Here is a 25,933-nt window from a genome sequence, read left to right as displayed (position 1 = left end):
AATGAGTTATCCTAGTTTACTATTTCATAATAGAAAAGGAAATTTGAGTTTTATTCAAAAAAAAAAGTTTGAGCACTTCCTCTTTCGCATACCAGCTTTCTGATCCAGTCTGGCCCGGTCTGCGCAATTGGGGTGCTGAAAGCAAGAACTGGTAGACAGCTGGTCTATTGTGATTGACCCATCAGCCATGCCCATCTGCGCGGGAGTGATACTGTCAGCTATGGCTATATGACAGGGATGGAAAACAATATGTACGTTTGGAAATATGTATTAGGTATTATATATATATATATATATATATATATATATATATATATATAAAGCAAAATGTATTTCTCTTTTTCTTTCTTCTTTTGTTTGCATTTATGAATTTGAAATACAATAATCTTTAGATCGTTATACGTTGTAGTAAAAGGTTATATCATATATACATATATAATACATATATATATATATATATATATATATATATATATATACGTGACCCTGCAAACCAAAACAAACATAAAGTCGCCAGATATGAAATTCTAGTTAAGGGCATATTCTGAAACAGCAGATTTTAAGTTTTAAAATGATGTATGATTTAAATTAAATGGACTCTTCTAACCTATCTAAATATTGGAATGAAAGCACACACTCAGGAAAAGTGTGAACAGAGAAAAGAGGCTCTGAAGTAGAGTGTCTATTCAAGCGCTTAATCTTTACCAAGCTGTGCTGGCTGTGCGATGAATGGGACAAAAACAGGATGTAAACCGCTGGGGCAACAACAATGAAGGGATTATCAAATAAAATTGAAATTGAGCATGCTTTATAAACGCACGCTGTCCTTAATTAATGTAAACTTTCAAAGCAGTAGCATCATCCTTTTAAAAGTTATAGGAGTTGAAAGTGGAGAGTGTGTGCAACTTTTTTAAGAAATGAAAAAAAGACTCTGAAGACACAATTGAAGACCTGAATATAAGAACGACCCAACTCCAATTTTTGGCCAAATTCAGTTTTACATGGGAAATTGTAGCTTATGCATGGACTCATCTTGTGTATAAATGATAAATCCTAATTACCCCCGGAAGTGCCTGAAATTAATGAGTTAAATCTTATGTGAATGTAAAAATGAAGGACTTGGGTCATTCTTACATTCATATTATAGCGCCCTCTCTCGTCCTTCTCCTATATCTATAGCAGAATATCATGTATATGACTCAAAGAACGACCCAAGTCCATCACACAACATGGCCTCTCCACAATTAATGTAAATGTTAATTGTCACGATGATATATGTTCTAATTTGTATATATAATGTTGCGTTCTCATCACACACTGAAATAGAATATTATTGGACAAATAAAAAAGATATGAAGTTTTTTTAAGTTTCCTCGAAATGGTCTTCCATGGACTCGCGTCGTTCTTATATTCATATACTCAATTTAATCTCACTATTTTGCCAAAAACTGATAAACTAAACTGCTAAATACTACTAAAAACTACTAATAACTGATAAACTGCTAGAAAACACACTTTCCTGCCCGTTTTATGATCCCAAATTTTAGCATAATGTAGAAGAAGACTTGCTCTTTTAGAAAATATTGAAAAGTCAAGATCGGCTCGGTTGACCCATTTCACCTTTTTTCAGTCCTCACACAAAATCAGTGTATGCGACTTTTGTTCGTTATGTGATGCACGGTCACATATATAAATGCGTATCCAGTAATTGTTTTCTAAATTTGGAGGGCTAATATTTCATAATGTCCAGCTATTGAGAGGACAATGCTGGTTGTAAGGAAAGAACTCTTCCTCTTTCCACTGGTAACCAATTATGTTGACTAATCTGTTTCATTTCGAACTTGACTGTTGTCGTGAAAGAACAATAAATGTCTAACCGAATGGATTAGATCTGTCGATGAAAGTGGCAATAAAAATAGACCAGCCTCTGAGAATGCAGGTTTATATTCTATATACCGGGTGCCCCCCCCCCCCCAAAAAAAAAAAAATGCGGAACGGTGGATTTTCACTACCCTACGTTCTAAAAGTGATACATTTTTTGAAGTCATTAAAGAGATTTTTATTCTACACCAATTCCTGTAAATGCAGTCACACACACACAGACACACGCACACACACATACGTGTGTTTTTTTCTGCCCCGCGCCCAATGTGAAAGCTGTATCTTTTGTTGACATTGATCAACAAGCTTACAAAATTCGCCTTATGGAACGCATGTCACACCCAAATTATTATTCTATACGTTGCAAAAATTCAGCGAAATTTGAAAGTGACTGCATTTACAGAAATTTGCGTAGAATAAAAAGTGCTGAACCAAATTTTAATATTTTTGTATCATTGTCTTTTACGGAAAATGCTCTTTCGCGTAATATCACTTTTAGAACGTAAGGTACTGAAAATCCACGGTTCCGTTTTTATTATGGGGGGGGGGGGTCGACACCCGGTATATCTGTTCATATTTAGTACACAGAGAAAAAAATGGACTACGGGCTAGCCTCTTTGGAAGTAACAAAGTTATCGACAACTTTTTGGAAGTAGCAAAATGTATAATACTTTGGCAAAAGGAAGCAAGTAACATTCTCATCATGTAATTGTCATTTGCTTCCTTTTGCCAGATTTTTCATGTTTGCTAAAAATCTGAAATACTTTGGCAAAAGGAAGCAAGTTACAACCTTATATGATATGATTGTCACTTGCTTCCTTTTGCCAAATTATTTATATTTACACACAATCTGAAATACTTCGGCAAAAGGAAGCAAGTGCTATCCTTATGATATGATTGCCACTTGCTTCCTTTTGCCAATTTTTTATGTTTGCTACAAATCTATACTTTAGCAAAAGGAAGCAAGTAACATACTCATGATATGATTGTCACATGCTTCCTTTTGCCAGATTTTTCATGTTTGCTACAAATCTATAATACTTTGGCAAAAGGAAGCAAGTTACATAATAATGAGTTTCTATGGGAATATCAAAATTCTTCGAATTGTCATAAATGCATCTCCATATGACTTGCACGAATACCGACATTATTTCTCTTCACAAATTTCCATGTTGTCATTTGTAGCATTTGTACTCGATGTCACTTGCTTCCTTTTGCCAAAGTAGGGCAGTATTGTCCAGAGGTGAAAACTGACTTGCGTGTCCCTTGATCGCGATTGCGTCGAAAGGAAGACTTTTAGGGCGCTTTTCTCGAAACAGTGATTTTCCAGACGTCTCGATATGCTCTCTTTTAAACATCGATATCTCCGCAGCCGATTATTTTTTTTAAAATGTGTTATATATATATCAATTTAAAGCAGAAAGATTAGGGGATTATATCATGCAATTTTCAAATAATCGACCTCACCCGACTTTAGGATCATTTTGTTGTAGCGGGTCACATTGTTATGTGAGAAGTTAAATTTTCATGTCAAAATTTGAATTTTCTCTACAAATCAAATTAAATAATTTACATTCTAAACATTTTCAAGTACAGTCAAATCTGCCTAGCTGCGGCATTACAAGGGAGACTTCAAAAGATTGGTTGTTATAGACAGATGCCCGCCATAGACAGGTGCCTTCCGCATAATATGCTTTTTCTCTCAGATGGAACGGCTTTTAGTGGCTGTATATGGCATGTCGCCGGTATAGGCAGGAGGCCGCTAAGGCAGGTTTGACTGTATATTCATCACCAGATATCTGATTATGGACCTTAATACTAGAAAATATTGCACATGCACGACATTGCCCATTTTAAGATCAAGCTCTTAGTATTTATTCCCATTCACATCAATTATTACAAGAAATCATCTCCTTTGTTATTGCAGGACAGCGCTGTCTGAGGGATTCGTAATGTAAGTTATTATTGGGGAAACTAATCTGGCGGAGACATTATTTAAATTTCATGGAGATTACACTCAGATCTATAAAAACAAAGACACTCCCCACCAGGATGTCAATGACGATATTTTTACTAGCATTGCTAGAGATAATAAGTAATCTATTTTCATTAACATCGGAGCTATTGTGGCTCAACCCTGAGGTGCCTGGTTCGTAAACCCATCGACAATCGAAGCGGCGTTTTGTGACCTTCTATAGCCTTATACATGGTATAAGGTAAAGAAGAAATGATAATGAAAAAAACAATCAGCGTTCAGTTAATCTATTCGAAGTTATTCTATACACCTACGGGGAAAACAATCCTCTAGCGGTTGTACCAATTGCAGTATGCAACACAACCTTATTTCAGTTTTAATTCAGAAAATTAAAAATGTAAATAGTAAAATAAAAAAAAATGGCTTGATGAATTTAAGCCATGAGACTATGCTATAGAGTCAATTTTCTTCAAATGTTAGGAGCCAGGGTTGGTGTCGTCTTTTCGCAAATTATAGACGTAATTTAATATAGTTACATGAATGAGAACTCAACAGAGTCAAGATTTGGTCTTCAAAGTCGCCTCCGCTAAAAACATATGAACTGAAGGAATTTAAATTCAATTCAATTTAATTTCGGTTTTATTAAAAAAAATAAATAAAAGTCCGAAGACTAACCATATGTCTTTACATCAAACTTCACAGCTTTCGGCCTACATTTTTTCAGGGAGACATAAAGAAAAGAAATAAAACAAACTGACATTTTACGCAACAACTGGTTCATATTGACACCCCCCCCCCCCCCAAAAAAAAGGGGGTCTTCAGTGGAAAAACGTAACTTACTGCGCTCACACTTCAAGATCTCTATCTATTTACTACCACTTACGTACCTCCGGGTTTTAAAAAAAAAAGTGCGGGGCCCAAAGTGATGACACCTTATGTATTCCTCTGTAATGTGCACAAAAAGTGTGGGGGCCCGAGTTCCCACGGCCCTCACGGCTCCGCCATGCTTTGAATATTTTCATATTGATAAATAAGTATTGGATTAAAAACCGACAACTGAAAATAAATGCAGTCACACACAGATATTTAGATTAATTTCAGCCAACTGCAAAAAAAAACACTTATGGGAAAAAATAAACCCAGCTTAATGCGATTATCGTAATGTGCAATCACACACACACACACACACACACACACACACACAAACCAAATCAAGGCTATAAGTATTTGAAAAGAGAGTGAGAAAAAAACCAAAGAGAAATTTAAACTTGCAAGTTATACAACGCCTTCAAAAACTTAAATAATTAAATGCTTACTGTATAACTATCATTAGAATGACTGTAGAATCACATCATCTATGAATCAAAATGTGATGAGAGGTGTACTCTCAGATTTATTGCATAATTTTTATGTGGTTTCTTTGACATTTTTGAATATGTCAGTCACATCATTTCCAAAGCATATTTCAATTGAGAGTGATAAAATTGATTATAACTTCTTTCACGTTCATCCTTTACTGTTCGGTTAAACTCGCCCAACCCTAAGTAAGACCTTAACATAAGATAGAAAAATCTAAAATCATTTCAAATTGAAACGGATATCTTGCTTCAGACGGGTCATTCAAAGGCCGATACCCATTGGGCAATATCAAGGGCCTGGTACAGAACTTTGCGATCGTAGCAAAGTTATTGCAAAAAAAAAAATGCAATGTTTCTGACTCAGATAATATGAAATTGTCATTTGGATAGACTAGATATATTTCCTCAGTGTAGGAACAAAATAATGATATGGAAAGAAGCATGCATACCAGATGTCAGAGATAGGAGCAGAAGGCTGACGATGAATCTGCTAGCCATGACGATGAACACCGCTTGGGCAGCGATCCACTGACAAGAGAGAACTCAGAGATTGGAAAGACCTTCTCGTCCTACCGGTCTAACGAGTTGTTAACTGTCTGACTCCCCTCGGCGCCGCGGTAGAATGTTTGTAAAAACAGTTACTCTCCCGGGGATATGTTGTGCGCATTCCAAAGTTTTCTAACAGAAGGTCCTACGTACGCATGCGCACACAGTCACAAAAATGCACTCACGCGCGCACACACACACACACACACACACACACAAGCAAACAAACACACAAACTAATTGCAACATATATGCACACATACGCAAACCACATCATTACAATCCCTTTCTGGTAATTTACCGCATCGAAAGTGAACCCAGTTTTTTTTTTAATCGACTCTTTTGTCAAATGGTCATCCTGCCCAGCCTTATCGCCCCATCGAGCCCCAAAACTCCGAAAATAAGAGAATTTTCGAAATATCTTAAACAAGAACTATTATTATGTTTTTGTTGGGTTTTGTGTTTGTGTTTGTGATGTAATGTATTTTGTAAGGCAGCTCACCACAAGCTCTGCATTTTTGAGGTTCTGCCTTCCTGTACAATAATTTCATGCATGTGATTTCTTACATGAAAAAGATGGAAAATAAATGTTTCACAAGCTTGAAACTTGAAACTTGAAGAAGTGTCTCTCTAATAGAGGAAGGGGGCAGGGCTAGCAGCCATTGGTGGATGTGAATTATTCCAGCGTCCTAGAGATAACACATCTTGCTAAAAGTGGTGTAAATTTTGACAATGCGTTTCCAAAAAAAAAAAAAAATGAGAATCTTAAAACTAAGCGGCTGAGGGACGATATTCGTAGTTCCCCACGTTCGCGGGATTTTAATTATAGTGTGCGTATTTCTAAAACTGGGAATGCTCTCAATACTCTATGAAACATTCAGTTAGTTTCATATATGATAGAGAATTTTTGCAACTGATTGACAAAGTGTCCTACATCGACGTGAATTGATAAGTGCTTTAGTAGTAGCTATGATTTAAAAAAAAAATGGGCAGTGATGGGCGTATGTACTCGAGCAGGATTCGAACCTTCGAATGGGTACGCTCATGATTTTTTATCGTGGCTACTATTAAAACACGGATCAATTCAGTGCTTATTTACGTCGATGTAGGGTAATATGTCAATTAGTTGCAAGGAAAACATGTCGACTGAAGAATTTCATGAATTTGAATGGTATATCAAGTTAGTAGCTACTATCAATGGCTATTACACAAACGGTCACAAACGGAATTAATCATTTAGTATGTGAATATAAGAACAACCCAAGTCCATGGAAGACCGTTTCGAGTAAACATAAAAAAACTTCGAATCTTTTTTATTTTTCCAAAAATGTTCTATTTAACTGTGATGGGAAGGCAACATTATATATACAAATGAGAACACACATTATTATGACAATTAACATTTACACTAATTGTGGAGAGGCCATTTTGTGTGATAAACTTGGGCCGTTCTTTGAATCATATGGACTTGGGTCGTTCTATGATCCATATGTGACCCTGCACCTCCAATCAAATAAAAAGTCGCCAGACATGAAATTTTAGTTAAGAACATATTCTGAAAGAGCAGACTTTAAGCCTTAAAATGATGTATCACTCAAATCAAATGGACTCTCCTAACCTATCTAAATATTGGAAAGAAAGCACAAACTCAGGAAAAGTGTGAACTGAGAAAAGAGGCTCTGAAGTACAGTGTCTATTCGAGCGCTTAATCTTTACCAAACCGTGCTGGCTGTGCGATGAATGGGACAAAAAAGCAGGAAGTAAACCACCAGAGTAACAACAATGAAGGTATTATCAGATTAAACTGAAATTAAATATGCCTCATTAACACATTCTGTCCATAATTAATGCCAATTTTCAAAGCAGTAGCAATATCTTTTCAAAAGTTATTAGAGTTGAAAGTGAAGAGTGTGGACACGGTTTTTCAGAAATGAAAAAGGGATTCTAAAGACACATCTAATCACACTATTCTACCTAAAATGTTCGAGATAAACTGCTATTCAACTACACACTTTCCTGCCCGTTTTATGATACCAAAGTTTAGCATTATGTAAAAGAAGACCCGCTCTTTCAGAAAATATGAAAAAGTCAAGTTCGGCTAGGTTGACCCATTTCACTTATTTTCAGTCCTCACGCAAAATCAATGTGTGCGACTTTATGTTCGTTTTGAGGTGCACGGTCACATATACATGATAATATTCTGCTATAGAGATAAGAGAAGGATGATAGAGGGCGCTGTAATATGAATGTAAGAATGACCCAAGTCCTTCATTCTAACATTGATATAAGATTTAACTCATTCATTTCTGGCACTTTCGGGGGTAATTAATAGGATTTATCATTTATACACGAGATGAGTCCATGCATAAGCTACAGTTTCCCATGTCAAACTGAATTTCGCCAAAAATTGGACTTGGGTCGTTCCTAAATTCAGGTCTTCAATTGTTTGAAATCTATGAATAATTAGACTTGAAGGGCTTGAAGATTTTGCACCTGAATGTATACAGTCTTCTCCGAAAGTTATCAAAAATCAAGCAACTTTTCAGTCAAAATGATTTTCATATTCTATCGTTAAATTAACATGGCTTGGTGATTCATTATTTAATGAATAGATATCCATTGATGGATTTTGATTTTTACGAAAAGATAGGAACAGAAATGGAGGAGGCGTAGCAATATACAAATAAATTTGAACCATTCGATTTTACGCAATGATTCCTTGAGACATTCAGAGGCCATATTTCATACCCGTCACAATAATCGAAGAACCGTCTCCCAAGTCTTTCATCTTTGTTTTCAATTTCAATTTTCAATTTCAATTTTGTATCATGGCACCGACCCCAAACACTTTCATTTATATTTTTGATTAATCAAAGTTTGATTAATCAAAGAAATTGGTGTCTTTCCAGACGGGTTTCAGAAGACATAAGAATGATAATAATAATAATAATAATAATAATAATAATAATAATAACAATGATAACAATAATAATATCAATAAATATTTTCATTGGGGATGATCTAGCTGAATTGTAAAAGTTTGAAAAGCAATTTAACTAATGAGACAAAACGTCTTAATGACATTCATAACAACAATGGAATGATACCATATCTACAGTGTACTACAATAACAAATGATTCGTTGGGGTCATCCTATTAGACTGACACCCAAGAGTCATACAGCCCATGAGTTCGACATTGAAAACAGATCCATGAGTCATACAGCTCAGGAGTCATACAGCCCGTGAGTTTGACACGAATAGGTAAATAAATCGCGTGAATTTGTAAAAACAGCCCACGAGGTCAACAGATACAACAAGGAATTTAATGTGTCAGCCTCGTGGGTCTTGTTATATAAAGTGAATTAGTATAAGGATGGGATTGATTGAATCTGATGGAAATAAAGTTATACGGTATGAAATTACATTGACAGATTTTTGTTTATGCGAATGGATATAAGAAATTGTGTAATACAGAGACCTTGAAAAAACACACGAAACGATTTTTTTTTTCGCTGAAAAGTTATCATCAGCTGACACATGTGATGAGATGTGGAATATCATAAAAACTGTGTTTCCAAATGATGTTTCGAACATGTGTGACTCACTTGTAGATTAGAGCACAGAGAGTCATTCTGAGAATTAGTCCTTACACTTGCATATGCATATTTCGAATTACGTCATTCGTCTGACGCTAAATTAGGAGTCTTTAAAAACATGCCGCACAAAGCTTCCCTTGCTCATGGTATTGGAACCTCTGAATAATTTCAGCGCTCATTATTTACTGGGCTGATTTGATTTTTTATTACATTAATACTCTTTAATACGCGGCTCCTGTGGAAAGTGCCGAACAAATGGGCTGTTATGACTCGTGAGGTGTATAACTCAAACATGAGCTGTATGACTTGTGAGCTGTATGGCTATTGGCTGTATGACTCATGGGTGTGTGTCGGTCTCGTGACGTTTACCCGATTCGTTTACCTTCATTGATCATAATATGCTATCGTTAATACCCCTAATTCTATGTCCGGTGCATGAAGTCACTCAAACATATACTGTGTTTGTTTGTTGGTTTGTTTGTTTGTTTTTGTTCTGAAGTACCATCTCAATGATAACGCACCAGTACCGGTATTTTACAGAAGAATGAAATATTTTGACCACACTTCATTATTTTTATAGCGTACAGTCCCGACCATATATCGAAGTGTATGACAAGGAGCATGTCAATGAAAAACTATTTTTGACAGCAATTGATAAGCGTACTAATGTGAATTCACGAAAAACATGTAAAAATATCATCGCCTTGGTGGTGTATGGTGACATTTATCAAGCTTATTTACGAAAGAGATAAATTTTAGGATAAAGTGAGTTAAGATGAGGATGAGATTGATTGAATTTGATGGAAATAAAGTTATTTGATATGAAAATAGATTGACATATATCTTTTTATTGGAATGACTATAAGAAACTGTGTCGTGCAGAGACCTTGAAAATAAGAAAACGAAGCGATCTTTTTTTTTTCGCTGAAAAATTACCATCAGCTAAACATTTGTTGAAATGTGTAATATCATAAAAACCGATATGCCATTAGATGTTCCAAACATGTGTAACTCACTTGCAGATTAGAGCACGGCGAATTATCCTGAGAATTAGTCCATACAGGTATATGCATATTTTGAATCACGTTATTCATCTGACGCTAAATTAGGTGTCTTTAAAAACATGCCGCACAAAGCTTCCCTTGCTCATGGTATTTGAACCTCTGAATAATTTCAGCGCTCAATATTTATTGGGCTGATTTAATTTAGTATTACAGTTGTACTTCCATACTCTTTGAAATGCGGCTCCTGTGGAAAGCTATCGCTGTCAAACCAAGAACAGAACATTGTGTAACTACTGTATGTTCGCCTACATCGTGAACATTAGAAATGACATCCCCACCATCATGTCAATCAATTTAAGAGCGCAATAGATGATAAGGGTTTGCATTAGATGCAACGATATGTGATCAGGTATACCTATATATCGGGAGGGGTGTGGGTGGGGATTGAATATTGGCAGTCGGGATGGGAAGGAGAAAATTCTAACTGGCTTCTTGTAATATTGTTTTTGTTGATGTACTGATGTATCAATACTGTATGTGTAGGTATGAATGTGTATGTTTGTGTGCGTTTTTTATGTATTCGTCACATTGATTTCATCGAAGGGAATTTCCAGTGTAATTATTGTTCATGTCATACCGGACACAACGGAAAACCTGCACGCCACAAGGGTCGAGCTGATCAGAGCTCTTCGAGTTTTCTATTCCAGTTGTATTATTTCATTCTTACTCTGTGATTTTAAGGTGAATAAGCTGCCAAACAAACAAACCATCACTGTCCAAGTAATATTAAATCCCAATTTCATCCACGATTTCATGGAGCCTGCTTTTACAATTTAGCTGCACAATTGAACAACTGTCAAAAGTCATAATGCTCATAACATACATAATCTTTACACAAAGCAGGCCACGAGACATCCGTTTCATGTGATCTGTCTCGTGTTTTTCCATTGACAATAAAATCAACATTATACCTAAGAAGCCTTTCAGAGTTACTCTCACGGATTAAAAGATTAGAATGCAATCAAAATATGTTTGTTTTCAATGAAATCTTTGACGTATTGTTTTCATATCATACCAAGCGACATGCAAATTTTCTGCAATTTATGTACTACTTCGTAGGCCCTACATAGGCACAGAAGGTCATCAATATATTATTGCAAAATATAAGTCAGAGCCATTTCCTACTTTGTGACCTCCCCCCCCCCCCCAAAAAAAAAAAAAGGAAATGATTTCATTTTTTTCCTGGACTCTCAATGACAATGATGATGATATCAATCTCCACTAACAATAGCACCTGCCATTCTCTGTATCTACATTCCTTCGTACGCAAAAATTAATTTCGGCTTAAAAGCCCCTGTTTACCATTTTGAGCAGTGATTTGAAAGAAAACAAAATGTTCAAAGGTCGATCACCAGTGTACATTTTGCCGTGAATCCCAAAATCAAAGGAGATATCACTATTTTTCTCTATAAACTACATAATAAACGGTTTATTCTAGGAATAATTTGAGTAATTCTGTTGTTCACATTTTGTATAAAAAACTATTTTATGTAACATAGATTATGCTGGGTAACATTTTTTCTGGGTTGTTGCTATCCCTAGCTCACATTTTAACACTATTTTGAAGCACTAAGCTGGGTTTTTGCTTCATTCGCAAATAGTTAATAGAGTCTTTAAAGTGGAATGACGATTTTGAAGGGGTTTTTCCCCCATAGCGCCGCCATTAAAGTAGTGGAAGAAACTCGAAATGCCAGTTCAGTATTGCTTAGAGGAAAAAAATTGAAAAAGGCTATTTTTTCATTAGTATAAGGCTGCTTCTTGAAATAGGTATCTGATTTTAGGCAATGCTTATATCAAATTTTATATAAAATGGATAACTTTATCAACGAAGACGAAACATAAGTATGCGGGTCTTTTAATACTAATAAATTACCTTTTATACGCACTTTTATTCCTTTGATCATTAGCCTGATTGAAAGCTCTAACACGTTAGTCTGACTGCTGCTTTACTTTTTATAGCATCACCATAGATTACACAATAATAACACTGGCCGCCATTTCCAGCCCTCATTCTCAGTTATGCCCAGACACTATAGGCTAATAAGTTTCCAACCCAATTTTATCATATTTGCATTCGAATTATATGAGAAATCGTTCTAATTCAAGCAATTTTCTTCAGTGTTTTTAGTCTACAGTCGTCACGGTGAGGAGTGCTTATCGTTCTCCTATATAGAAATATGAATAGGCTGACACATTATGCGTTCGACTTTAGCCTAAGGGTCGTTGTTACACTAACACGCCATTTTTTTTTTCTTTTTGTCCAGTCCGGTCTATCAAAAAAAAAATGGTCCAAAAGTACTAACAAATTAAATCATCCGATTTGCAACCACCAAATAAAAAAAATCACAGGTGAGTTATTTTTTTCTTTCTATCCTTTCCTGCTTGTTTCACTTGTTTGATGAGCTGTTCAGTTCTTGTGTTTTGATGAAATAATTTTATTTTCTTCATTTATTGCAAATTTTATTATGTCTCTACAAAAGCACAGGATTTGAGAAAAAGTTGTTGTTGTCCTTAAATCAAACATCGAAACGAAACGAAAAAAGAAATACTTCGGTCTGAAGAAAAATAATAGAAACATCCAAGCAAATTATACAGGCACCAAGGAGATCAATATACTTGTAGATAAGAACAAAAAGGTAGAGTCCTTAACAGTCCTTATTAGTTGACGAAAATGCAAGGCTACTAGTTGGCCTTTCCTAGTCTTATTTCATCTCTTCTGGATGCGTATTTACTCATAGCAATCATCAAGGAAACCCATTGTACAAGATTTAATCTGTTGTGCATGACATAATACGCTGTTTTCTCTCTTTATAAACGAGTTGTGCTCGCTAGTTTGGAACACTGGGAAGTATTGAAAAATGTAATGGATAATCCCCTATCTGTACTCATTGAGTCGAGTCTTCACATGCTAATAGTCAAGGCGATAACTCCTGTAAGGGGCATAATTAAGGAGTTCGCTCAACCCACCCCGCAGAAATGGGACCTCCAGGAACACCCCCAGGTAGTATGTGATAAAAATTATCCTAGCAACTGTTTTGCGATGTTATTCTTTATATTGTGAGATAATTTTGTTGTGTTTTGTGTCATTGTTTTTTTCTGTATGTTTCCAGATTCTAAATTATGTAGTGTATGTCGTAGGCAAGTATTAAAGACTTCTGAATCAATTTGTAATTCATGTTTCCAAGCAGATGATATTAGTTTCTCTTTTCATGAGGTGAATATTGGTAATTTTGATTATATTTTACCAGAGGATTTCAGAAATGTAATAGATTGTAGCAATTGTGAAAACAAAAACGTTTTTTCTGTGATTCACTTCAATTGTAGGAGTATCAAGAAAAATATTGACAACTTTCGCAGTGTGATTGCCGATATTTCTTGCCTACTTTCATGTATAGCTTTGACAGAAACCTGGCTTTCTACACATGAATCAATCAATATGACAGGGTATGTTTTTACTAGATGTGGTAGGACAAGTAAACGTGGAGGAGGTGTTGGTTATTTGATCAAAAATGGTATGAGATATAAGCGAAGGAATGATCTAGATGTTTTAATTCTTTCATAGAATCAATTTTCATTGAAATATATTCCAAATCAAACAATATAATTCTTGCCATTATGTAACCATTATGTACAGGCCTCCCGGTCAAATTTTGAATGAGTTTTTGCCTGCTTTCGAGAAATCACTCAGTGCCATATCTAGAGAAATTGAACACTGTTTTCTCATCGGGGATTTTAATATTGATCTTTTAGCAACGATTTCTAATCCCCGTGTTAATAGTTTTATTGATTTGGTAACCTCATCCTCTTTTACACCACTTATCCTAAATACCACTAGGATGACACAAAATTCTGCAACTCTTATTGATAACATCTCCACAAATAATATTATTAATGTACTGAAATCTGGAGTTTTGGTAAATGATGTTAGTGATCATTTAATTGTATTTACAGTTGTCAGGTTTGAAAAGTATAACTGTTCTCAATCTAAATGTTACAAGAGATTTAATGTTGAGAGTATTAGTGAATTTCAAAGATTACTTGGGCCCTTCGACTGGAATGATGTGTATAGGAGCAGTGATGTTGATAGATTTCAGATTTTTATTGACAAGGTGACAACCGCATAAAATCAATGTTTTCCTCTGAAAGAAGTACGATGTAAAAAGCTGATATTAATCCATGGTTTACGAAGGAATTAAGAAAGATGTGTAAGACAAAATATATTTTGTAATGATTATTTCAGGTCAAATGGGACTGACATTGTAGATAACTTGCCTCCTGCAGCAAATTCTTTTTGTGATTTTTTACCCAAGAGAGCTTGCTTAGATTCTTTTTTTTTCCTAAGACCCATACAACTAAATCAAATTCTTAAGACAGCTATTGAGTTAAAACCAAACAAAAGTCCTGGTTATGATGATATTGATTCTGAAGTTATAAAGAAATCTATCTATTATCTTGACACTCCTCTGTGTAGTATTTTTAATCTTTCATTCGAACAAGGTGTCTTCCCACGTTCGTTAAAGATTGCCAAAGTTGTTCCTGTCTATAAAATAGGTGACACTTCCATCCCATCAAACCATAGGCCCATTTCTATCTTATCTGTATTTTCTAAGTTATTTGAAAAAACTTGTTCACAAGCGAATGATGTCATACCTATGTTATAAAAATATATTATATGCAAAACAATTTTGGATTCAGACCAGTGTATTCAACATATATGGCATTACTTGACTTTTGTAACAAAGTTGTTCATGCATATGAGAGAAAGGAATATGTAATAGGTATGTTTTTAGACCTCTCAAAGGCTTTTGATTATATCAGTCACAACATTCTTTTAGACAAATTACAGTACTATGGCATCAGAGGGATAACCTTAGACTGGTTCAAGAGCTATCTTCAGAATCGTATCCAGTATGTTTGTGTTTATAATAATGGACATTCCTGTGCTATATAGTCTATCAATGTTGGTGTACCTCATGGATCTGTTTTAGGCCCTTTGCTTTTTATATTGTACATTCATGATTTGCAATATGCTAGTAACATTTTAGAAGCCATTTTATATGCTAATGATAGCAATCTATTTATTTCTGGGAAATCCAAGGCTTCTTCAGATCGAGCGTTGTGGGAAGGACTTCCCACCAGCCGACGTAGCTGGCGCACGCCGATCTGAGAAAGTCTTATCAAGCAAAGGTAATTTCCACTGATCGTGATAGAATGAACGCTCATCCAGATAATTTTCCAATCAGATGAATCCTTTCAGCGACTTATCGACTGCCATTTTGAGACCTGCTTGAAAGTTTAGTATTGCCTTTGATTAACTTTTCCCCCTATACCTACCATTGTTGAAGGTTACAATTTCAGAACTATAGAAGGAATTCAGTATGCACTAAATTGGGACACTTTGAAAGATATTTCGCATTTTTTTTCGCAGAATTTTAACCTGTTCCACCCATGGGTCATCAGCAGTCTGGACTATTATAATGTCATGTATCCAGGGGACAATATCATGCTGCAATATCTCAGAATTAAAGTGTTTTACGTAACATCCCTCCCTCGCTGATGTATGGTCATACCCTTGTTGATGTCTACTTTACTTGTAAATGCTACATGTATCTCTTATTTAAAAGTATATTTATACGTGTTTATTGGTTGTTGTGGGTGTTTGTTGTTGTGGTTGTTGTTGCTGTTGTTTACTTGGAGATGAACTTTCATATGTGACCGTGCATCACAAAACAAAAAGTCGCACTCCTTGATTTTTACGTGAGGATGGGACAACCGAGTCAATCTTGAGTTTTTCATATTTTCTGAAAGAGCTATCGTTCGACATTATTCTTTACTTTGGGATCATAATATGAATGTAAAAGTTTGTTTTCAGCAATTTTTCTTAAAAACATTTTTTTTTTTTTGGGGGGGGAATAGAATGATCACGGTATGTCTTCGAGTCCCCTTTCCAATTCTTGAAATCATTTGCACACTCTTCACTTTCAAGTCTAATAACTTTTGAAAAAATATATATATTTCTACTGCTTTGACAGCTGGTATTGGTCATGGACAGAATGTGTTTATAGAACATGCTCAATTTCACCTTACTCTGATAATCTTTTCATTGTTGTTGTTTCAGTGATTTACATAATGTGTTTTGCCCCTTTCATTTCACAGCTAACACAGCTTGGTTTGGATTAAGCGCTTAAATAGACCCTATATTTCAGAGCCTCTTTTCTCAGATCACATTTTCCACAGCGCGTGCTTTCTTTCCGGTACTTATATAGCTTAGGAGAGTCCATTTTATTTTGAATTCAATTACATACTATTTTAAAGCTTAGAGTCTGCTCTTTCAGGATCTGCGCTTACCTCAAAATCCATGTCTGGCGACCTTTTTGTTGGTTTTGTGATGCAGGGTCAGATATGCAAAGAATAGTGTATCAAGTTATTTCATGCTGCCATGATTTATGTCATTATTTTATTGGGTTTAACGAATTTTTTGATAGAGAGTGGATGGACTCGTTGCATGAATTTCGTTCATGTAATGTTTCACATGTTTCATGGACACGCTCTAGAACACTGACAATCCACGGTTTATATTTAGTAATCACCTTTATTTACCATGAAAAAAAAAATACAGTATGAAATACAAAGCAAGGACAAGACAAAATTGAAAAGAACGAACACAAATACATGATCTCTAATCACCAAAGAGACTATTAAAGATAACACAATAGTTTTAAATGATTCCGTATCTTAGACTTCCGGCGCTTTTGGAACCTGGGTGCAACCTTGCATTTCCCCTTGAGGATAGTCGCATGAAAATTTAATTTAAGTATTGTACCTCTGTTTAATTGAATGGTGAAAGCCTCGACAATATAAATGAGCATTATTTGACAACCTGTATAATTAGCATATTCAGATTAGGTAAGAATGTATGTACTTTTGTACATATAATTTCTTAATGTAGGTCATTGTTAACTTAATGTTCATATTTGCCGAGGGGAATAATTTTGTGAAAGATATGTTTATGAAGAATTTCTTTGAATAACGAAACGGACAACATAATCATGTGATTACTTAAATTAGAGACATGTAAGACATTTTCATTACAGATTCACTTTAGCAATGTTTTGCAGGAGAAAGTTGAGAAAGGCTGTTTCTATGGCAGTGAACATCTCTTCACGTAAAATGGAAAGAAAACCTGTGCGTGTACAACGCAGTCTGTCAAAGATGAAGTATAATATTTAGGATACTTCCATCGCTTACAATGTTGTGATGTTCAAGTCTTATGATTTGCCTAAAAGATATGAAATGGTAACGGTATGAGTATGGCGAATTGCTACAAAGCAACCTCATTAACTTCAGTTAATGATCGAAATAATATTCAAAACAAATATCAGTTTCCGCACAGACAGAGTCATGCATTCGAATTTGGACAAGAAATTGGACACATTGTTGGATGCACAATTCGTATCCCGGAAAGCTTCAAAGTGGAAGTTCAGTCGAAGGAGGTTTGAGAACGAGGTTTGAGAAATGTATCTTGTGTCCTTATTCTAGACATTTTATTATTTCCTCATCACCGACATTGTTCTTGTATATTTGCATACATACCTCTCACCGCTACCTTAAGTTTCAATCAAATGTTTATCATGAGTACAGAGTCAAGCTTAATTTTGATTAATATTCCTTAATCTTTGGATAAGTAGTGTTCCTCCTCAAACACAAACATGGACGAAAGTGAAAGCCATATCAAAAGATGAGTATGAAGACTTGTTAATAAAATGTGAGCTTTATAGTTCCGTAGTCCGTTGGGCAATTCCGTCAGATCGTAGCCTCACCAACGCAAGACTGCTTCCTTCTGGAGTTCATTCTAGTGTAGTAGGGAATAATACAAAATATTAAAAAATCATTGTGAGACTCGATCGTGACTTGTCATCATGAAAGTCTGAAAAAAAAAGAATCACCGACTAATATGACTGTAAAGGATGTTGATAATATATGACAATTTTTTTTTCTTTTTTACTTATTTTTTTTCGAAGTTACGGTGCTTTCTAGCTTTAAAGTTTAACCTTTCGACGAAAATAAATCTTTACGAACAATTTATTTACACATAATACGTCATATTTTTTACAGGCATTTCTATTTGAAATAATCATTAAAAAAATCCGTAACCTCTGCACTTTACCCTTGACAAGTTTTGTATAAACTATAACTTATCAGCATATCTACATCTCATAAATCTCCCCTATTGGGAACTAAAATGACAGATATTGATATTAATATCTTTTGTTGAGGGGCAGCTACTTTCATGCATATCGTGGTCAGACATAATCTCTCGAACCTCTTTTATCGCCGGGGACGTGAAGCAGATCCGATGAGCTCGAAACGCATGCTACAGTGACCGTGCCAAGTTTTCGGGAGAATGCGGACGTAGCGGGCGACTACAGAGGCCGGAAGTAAGTTGAGGACCTGGGTGTTCTTGTCGGTGTTTCCTGTGAAAAGCTACACTTGTATCAAAGAAAAGACGAATTTCACTCCTATCGTTTCCATTCAATATGATTATCGCTTCTTCTAGATGGTGATTATTGCGCAGAAATACTTGTATTCATATAATAATGTTCTTGAGATTCGAAAGAGTAATCATATGGAATAATCATTGTGCTATTAGAACGCTATTTGGATGGAAGCTATACCGGGTGTCCCAAAAAAGCGGAACGGTGGATTTTCAGTACCTTGCGGTCTAAAAGTTATATATCCTTTGACATCATTCGAAAGAGCATCTTCCGCTGAAGACTATGATACCAAAATCATTAAATTTGGTTGAGTACTTTTTATTCTACGCCAATTTCTGAAAATGCAGTCATTGTCAAATTTCGCCGGATTTTTGCGACTTATGAGATAATAATTTGAGTGCTACACGCGATCCATACGGTGAATATTGTGTAAGCTCGGTGATCCATGTCAACAAAAGATACAGCTTTCACATTGGGCACAGGCCAGGAAAAAACAGTGTGTGTGTGTGTGTGTGTGTGTGTGTGCGCGCGCTCCCAATATGAAAGCGTTATCTTTTGTTGACATGGACCAACGAGCTTACACAATTCACCGTATGTTATATGGAACGCGTGTCGCACCCAAATTATTATCTCATAAGTCGCAAAAAAATGAAAATTACTGCATTTATAGAAATTGGAGTAGAACAAAAAGTACTGAACCAAATTTAATGATTTTGGTATCATGGTCTTCTGCGGAAGATGTTCTTTCTAATGATGTCAAAGAATATATCACTTTTAGAACGGAAGGTACTAAAAATCCACCGTTCCGCGCTTTTTTTTTGGCACACCCGGTATATCTCGGCTATTTGATGATTTTTTTTTTTCAAAAAGCTAACATCTCAGGCAAATGATTTCTGACATTGTAAGCTCTTACCAAATCATATTACCAATGGACATTGATAGCTGAAGTTGTGGCTTCAACATTTTGGCTACAATTTTGACCAGAATACCTTGATCCCTGACCTCTCCACTCTTATTACAATGTAAATTGCCCGCAAACTTCAAGGCACCATTACTTTATATTGCTATATGATGGCTGTATAATATCAATTACAGAAAATTACGAGGTCATCCCACGAGAACGGCACCCGATGAATTTGATATTAAAAAAAAAGAACCATGACTCAGAAAACTCTCGAGTCATACAACTCATCAATTCGACACGATATGATATGATGAGGCCCATTACATCGACAGCACAGCTAAAACAAAGCCAAGAGTTCAAAATGAGATCAGTTCAATTACCCCCCCCCCCCCCCGCGGCTAAATACTGGTTAAGAGTAAAGATTAGGGTTAGGGTTAGGTGCTGGGGAAAGAATTTGGTTTAGGATTAGGATTAAGTTCAAGGTTAGGATTAGGGTTAGGTCAGGGGAACTGTCCGGGGTAATTGCCCTAGACCCCGATTTGACAACACGGGGCTTGATGTCGGTCTCGTAGACCTTGTTTGATTTATAGTATTGTCGATGGGTCATGGGCTGTACAATCCGTGGGTGTCGAACCTGTGACGTTTGCAATTACCCCTTTGGATATAGAGGTCGTTTCGATCTTTCACGCTACCGTCTAAATCTGTCACAATCACGACTTCTGTGTCATGGAAATAATTGTCAATTTCTACCCACCCTTGTAAATGACTACTGAGTACTTCTGACATCCATGTTTAAATCTAAAACTTTACACACAAAAAAAAAGTCATGAAGTGTCTCTTGGCGTTTGGACTAAAGGGGACCTTTACCAAAATGTAATCAGTGCATCTGTACCTCATATGGCATTCCTGGACTAAGCGTCAATGAAATGTATTCATCATGTTTGTTTGTTTGTTGTATGTTCCTTTAATCGCAATAAGGACATGATGGACGACGACCAGACGAATGGGCACACATAAGGGGCATCCAAATGATGCCTCAGGAACCCGTCGCGCGTCGGGACGAGGTATATAGCTTTTCACTTTTGACATATAATAGTTTTATTGTAATTTATCAATATTATAATTATTGTTATAAGTTATCATTATTATCATTATTATTATTATTACTTTTGTTATTATTATCATCATCATTATTATTATTATCATTATTATTATTATTATTATTATTGTTATTGTTATTGTTATTGTTATTCTTGTTGTTGCTAGTGAGTCTATACAAACCATCGGCTCATTGCTTATTCCAACAACGTTTTCGAAACGCGATGCACCGTCTTTCTTGTACTGGATACCGAAACTCGTCACCCATTGGCTGGAGTGAGGGTATCGACCCTGTGTGATGACGCCCACGATACGACGATTGGTCCTTAGGTCCACCTGTATCCATGGAGACCTATCATTAGATGCTGCGCACCACGCACCTCTACGCCAGCGACCTTAGGAAACAACAATTGTTGAGAGTCCTTATTTCTATATCAGCCAGGATATTTCACGTGAAAGACTTCGGAAACGTAATACAACATAATCAAGTCATTGTGAAAGTACTCGTCAGCTGCAAGTACAGGTGTACCGCATTAGGAGGGGGAAAAGAAAGAGAGAGAGAGATGGTCCTCAAACTTAATTCCTCTTATTTTTCCTCAAGCTCTTGATTTTCGATTAAAATGATGTATCCAGCAGTTTATTTTGTAGTTGATCATTTTCATAAGCACACATCATGTTACAAAACGAACAAAACTAATCGTACAGTGGGAACTACATGACGTAATTTCTTTTTCCTTTTTTTTTCTTGAGATATCAAGACCATTTATTGAAAACGAAGAAATGAAATCTAAGAGTTGCTTTTACTATCCATTTTCTCTCTCCCCGGTTTTCTTAAGAGATAACGGTATAGATCTACATGAATATAAATCAATGACAAAATATGATCACAGAATGTAGCCCGACAACACCATGGCTTAGATTGAATGGCAAAGTTCGTGTTGACTTGCTATCACGTTTATACTTGATTCCTGAAATAGTAATAATAATAACAATAATAATGATAATAATAATAATAATAATTATTATTATTATTATTATTATTATTATTATTATTATTATTATCATTATTATTATTATATTTGGAAAACAGTGTATTCAGGTCAACATGTGACACGTTATAAGTAGGCCTGCCACACAATGTTTGAATGATCTAAGCCCCGGCCCGGAGGGAGGGAAAGTAGGGAAGTCATGGAAGTAGGCTAGTTCACTTACCACCCTGCATACTGGCTCGCTGATTCAGGCGGGCACGGGTGGCGCAGTCTGTATATGACTGGTAACAGGAACTGGCGGATAAGCGGGCATCTGGAATACGTCTACTTTCCATTCCCAATTTTTGGAGAGTACCCACGTTTACTGCAGGACCATTCATTTAAAGAGAGTGCATGTCAATTTCAGCCACAAAACTAAGTAAACAGTTTTTCGACTTCATATATTCCATAAAAGATCTTGATAAAAGCCAATGTATTATATATCACATTAAAGGATACTAATTGGCTATCGATATAAAGGGAGACTTCACGCATGGGTGAACTCTTTCGTTTTTGTCCACCAAAACACAAAAGTAAGCATTTCAAAAATGTACATGTTGCCTCTCATTTGCAAATGCCTTACAAGGTAAAAGAAATAACAAAAGCCCAGTTTATTCAGAATAAAAAACATGACTGAAATAACTAAATAACTTCAAACAAAACAAAGTCGGAAACAATTAGAATTTTCTCTCAACTCAAATTTCAAATGACAAAGGGAGTAAGGGCACAAACAATAGCCTTATCTCATTCCTTAGTTTAGTGCTTTCAAAATTCCTGAGACAAATTCAAGAACAAAATATCATCCACAATTTTCCTAATTTTAGGAAAGTAGAATACATGTATTTGAGTTACCTTTTCGCTTCTCTATTGGAAAGTACCAATTATGGATATCGATATCATCATCGTTTGTACAGGGGATATTATATGTATTATATGATTCTCTTGCAATTTTACTAATGTTTTTATTGTTATTTTTCTTTTGTTCCTTGTAAATATTGTAACAAGGAAGAGCACTTTAACATTAATGGCATCTTGTTCATTTTTTCTTTGTGCATTTGAAGAGAAAAACGGTGTTCACTTATGCATAAAATGTCCCTTTTTAAAATAAATTAGCTTTCATATGGTGCATATATAATTATGCTATGACATTAATTTTCAGCCAAATACTCTTTGAAAAATATAACCTTGAATAAATGTTTACTTTCTTTCTTTCTTTTTTCATGAGTGCTTATATCCCGAACATCACGTCAACTGAAGCTTTAAGCTAACATCCAGTAAATTATTTTCGTATTTGGAATTCAAAATCATATACGGGTGAACCTATACTACACAGAAAAACAGATGTTTGTGGGGTGGGTGCACATTAACACACAGACCACACACACACACACACACACACACAAACACACATACAGACATTCGTCTTGATAATATACACGTATACATCTATATATGACATAGTCATACCTTAATTTATTTCATTTCTTTTATGCATATGTATGTTAAGATTTCGCCTATTGGTTCCATAGAATAGTAAAAATAAAAACAAACTATTACTGCATTTTAGTCAACAAATTACGTTTATTTGCTTAAAGTATTATTCAGACTCAATTCAGGAGACTTGAGAATAAAACTATTAGAATAAAGCAAAAAAAAAGATGCACATTACAGTAACGCATATTCCGTTCATCTGTGTTTAAATTACATTCAATTATGTACGTCAGATGGCATACCGTCTCCAAGCAGGTCGAATCTCATGCTACAGTGACTGTTCCAAGTAAGCGGCAAAATTCGGACGATGCATGCATAGAGTGGCCTAGGGAACATGTTGGTAACCTTTGTGTTCATGTCTCTGTTTCCCTGGAATATCTGCACAAGTAATGAAAGGAAAACATGAGCACTGCATGAACAACTAATAAACAATGAAATACACAAACACAAACGCAAACAAACAGACACGCAGAGATGCATACATTATCATTATTATTATCATCATCATCGGGCCGACAGTTTGGTTTAAGTAGATTAGGAGAATTCAAACTAACCTTCAATATAACTTTTTATGGGTTGATCCATGTTGCTATATACTAGCCCATGGTAGGACCCAGCTCTAGCCTGGTAGGGTTCATGATTAAGAGTGCATGTGAGTCGGATTGAATAGTGAGCAAGATACTTCGAGAAGGAGTGTTCCCTATAGTCCGGATACAGTTTGGAAGCAGGTTGTTGGATTACCCCCCCCCCCCCCCCTTTACCCATGCCCTTAGAAATTTTCACATCCTCTGAGAAGTGGATACTATACATTTAAAAAAAAAAAGATAAATAAAGGATAAACTCACTTTACGACACGAGAATTTTGATTTATTTTTATCATCCACATGCTAATCCCACCTCTCGTTAACCTCTAATGAGAATACATAAGAGATTATCTCCGTGATTTTTAACCCCTCCCCTCCCCCTTGATGAAAAAAATATCCTAGTTACAGAACCAATTCACTTTCTGAAAAGGTGAAATATAAGTAGGTTATTGGTACTGGCTTTTCAAATAATGTGGTATCACATTTTAAGTACAAAGTCTTTGTTATGGACGTGAGGAAAAAAAAATCATCTGTAATGAATAAGCTTTTTTTTTCCTTCACAATCTGTATAAATTATGTTTGTAATTAAATCTATAATGCTCATTCAATTGTGTAACATTTTATATTCGAAAGTGTTTGGAAGGTGACCTAACGTTGCATTGAGATATGCCTTATTTGTTCTTATGTATCAGTCAGGCACATGGAATTGGTTGATTTTCATGAAATCTTTGTAGTTATACATCAGGTGATTCTGAAGCTGCGAAAAAAAATATAAAATATGAATTCAAAAGAAGAAAATACCTTTGCAGTACGAGAGGAAGACTTCACGTCCGAGAGGGCGCCACTACAGGCTACTGAGTACTGCACTTTGAACGTTTTCACCCACTGCCGGTAACGGTCAGCCCTGCCTTGCGTGATAATTCCAGAGACAAGTGTCTGTTTTCCAAAGTTAACTTGTATCCATGGTGACGAATCGCCACGTGCCGCACACCACGCCCCTCGACGCCCATTTCCTGAGGCAAACAGGATTTTTTTTTTTTCAGTTAGGAATTAACTTTATCTACAGGTACCTTTCCTTCCATAACTTTTATCTGAAGACAACATTGTTGTAAACTGTCGGCTGTAGATTCTCGGATACCACCTTTTGTGAGTTTTCACAGAGAGATGTAACCTGAATCGGTTGTTTGTTTCTTTGTTTGTTTATTTATTTTGGGGTTGTTTTTTTTTTGTTTGTTTTTTGGAAAGTCTATCATATAGGTACTTCAAATGATATTACACAAAAACGGAACAGCATTTCTTCAAATTATTGAAATTTCTGCGTCGATGGTTGGTTTCATTGCAATTGATTGACAAATTGACCGATATCGACGTATTTACGTTACTATTTTGCCATGAATAGAATTTCTGTTTGAAATATTGGACAATTCTACAATGCTGAAAGCCTGGTGTGGCCCTTGTGCATTTGAGTCCAGTGCCGTACATATACGGCACTCTTTGAATCTTCAAACGTGTTCTGACAGGTGGAATGTCTTTGCAACAAAATACGTAACTCCAAGTCTCGTCTTAACATTGTGAAAGTTTAACTATAGAATAGGAGTTGAAAACAACAAAAGCACTTTCCGCATAGCGTTTCAGATTATAATAGTATGATATATTATAATATACTAATGAGTTATCCTAGTTTACTATTTCATAAGAGAAAAGAAAATTTGACTTTTGTTTAAAAAAAGAAAGTTTTAGCACTTCCTCTTTCGCATACCAGCCTTCTGATCCAGTCTGGCCCGGTCTGCGCAATTAGGATACTGGTAGCAAGAACTGGTAGACAGCTTGTCTGTTGTGATTGACCCATCAGCCATGCCCATCTGCGCGGGTGTGACACTCTCAGCTATGGCTATATGACAGGGATGGAAA

General features: G+C 35.7%; 1 protein-coding gene across 1 annotated transcript in view; it reads right to left on the bottom strand.

The window, feature by feature from the left end:
• The window catches only part of LOC139734173 (uncharacterized), a 39,371-nt gene that overhangs the window by 7,175 nt on the left and 6,263 nt on the right, over positions 1-25,933 (bottom strand). Inside the window, exons 4-8 of the mRNA XM_071644978.1 lie at positions 25,782-25,913; positions 24,824-25,035; positions 23,681-23,816; positions 22,132-22,272; positions 21,103-21,314 (exon numbers count right to left, since the gene is read on the bottom strand). Coding sequence (XP_071501079.1) covers positions 21,103-21,314; positions 22,132-22,272; positions 23,681-23,816; positions 24,824-25,035; positions 25,782-25,913 — 833 coding nt within the window. The remainder of the gene's footprint in view (positions 1-21,102; positions 21,315-22,131; positions 22,273-23,680; positions 23,817-24,823; positions 25,036-25,781; positions 25,914-25,933) is intronic.

The sequence above is a fragment of the Diadema antillarum genome, unplaced genomic scaffold (assembly GCF_040938485.1).
Source record: "Diadema antillarum isolate AM-2024a unplaced genomic scaffold, OU_Dant_1.0 seq00000512_RagTag, whole genome shotgun sequence".
NCBI classification, from domain to species: domain Eukaryota; kingdom Metazoa; phylum Echinodermata; class Echinoidea; order Diadematoida; family Diadematidae; genus Diadema; species Diadema antillarum.
The sequence above is the reverse complement of the archived record's forward strand: the minus strand, read 5'-3'. Positions and strand labels throughout refer to the sequence as shown.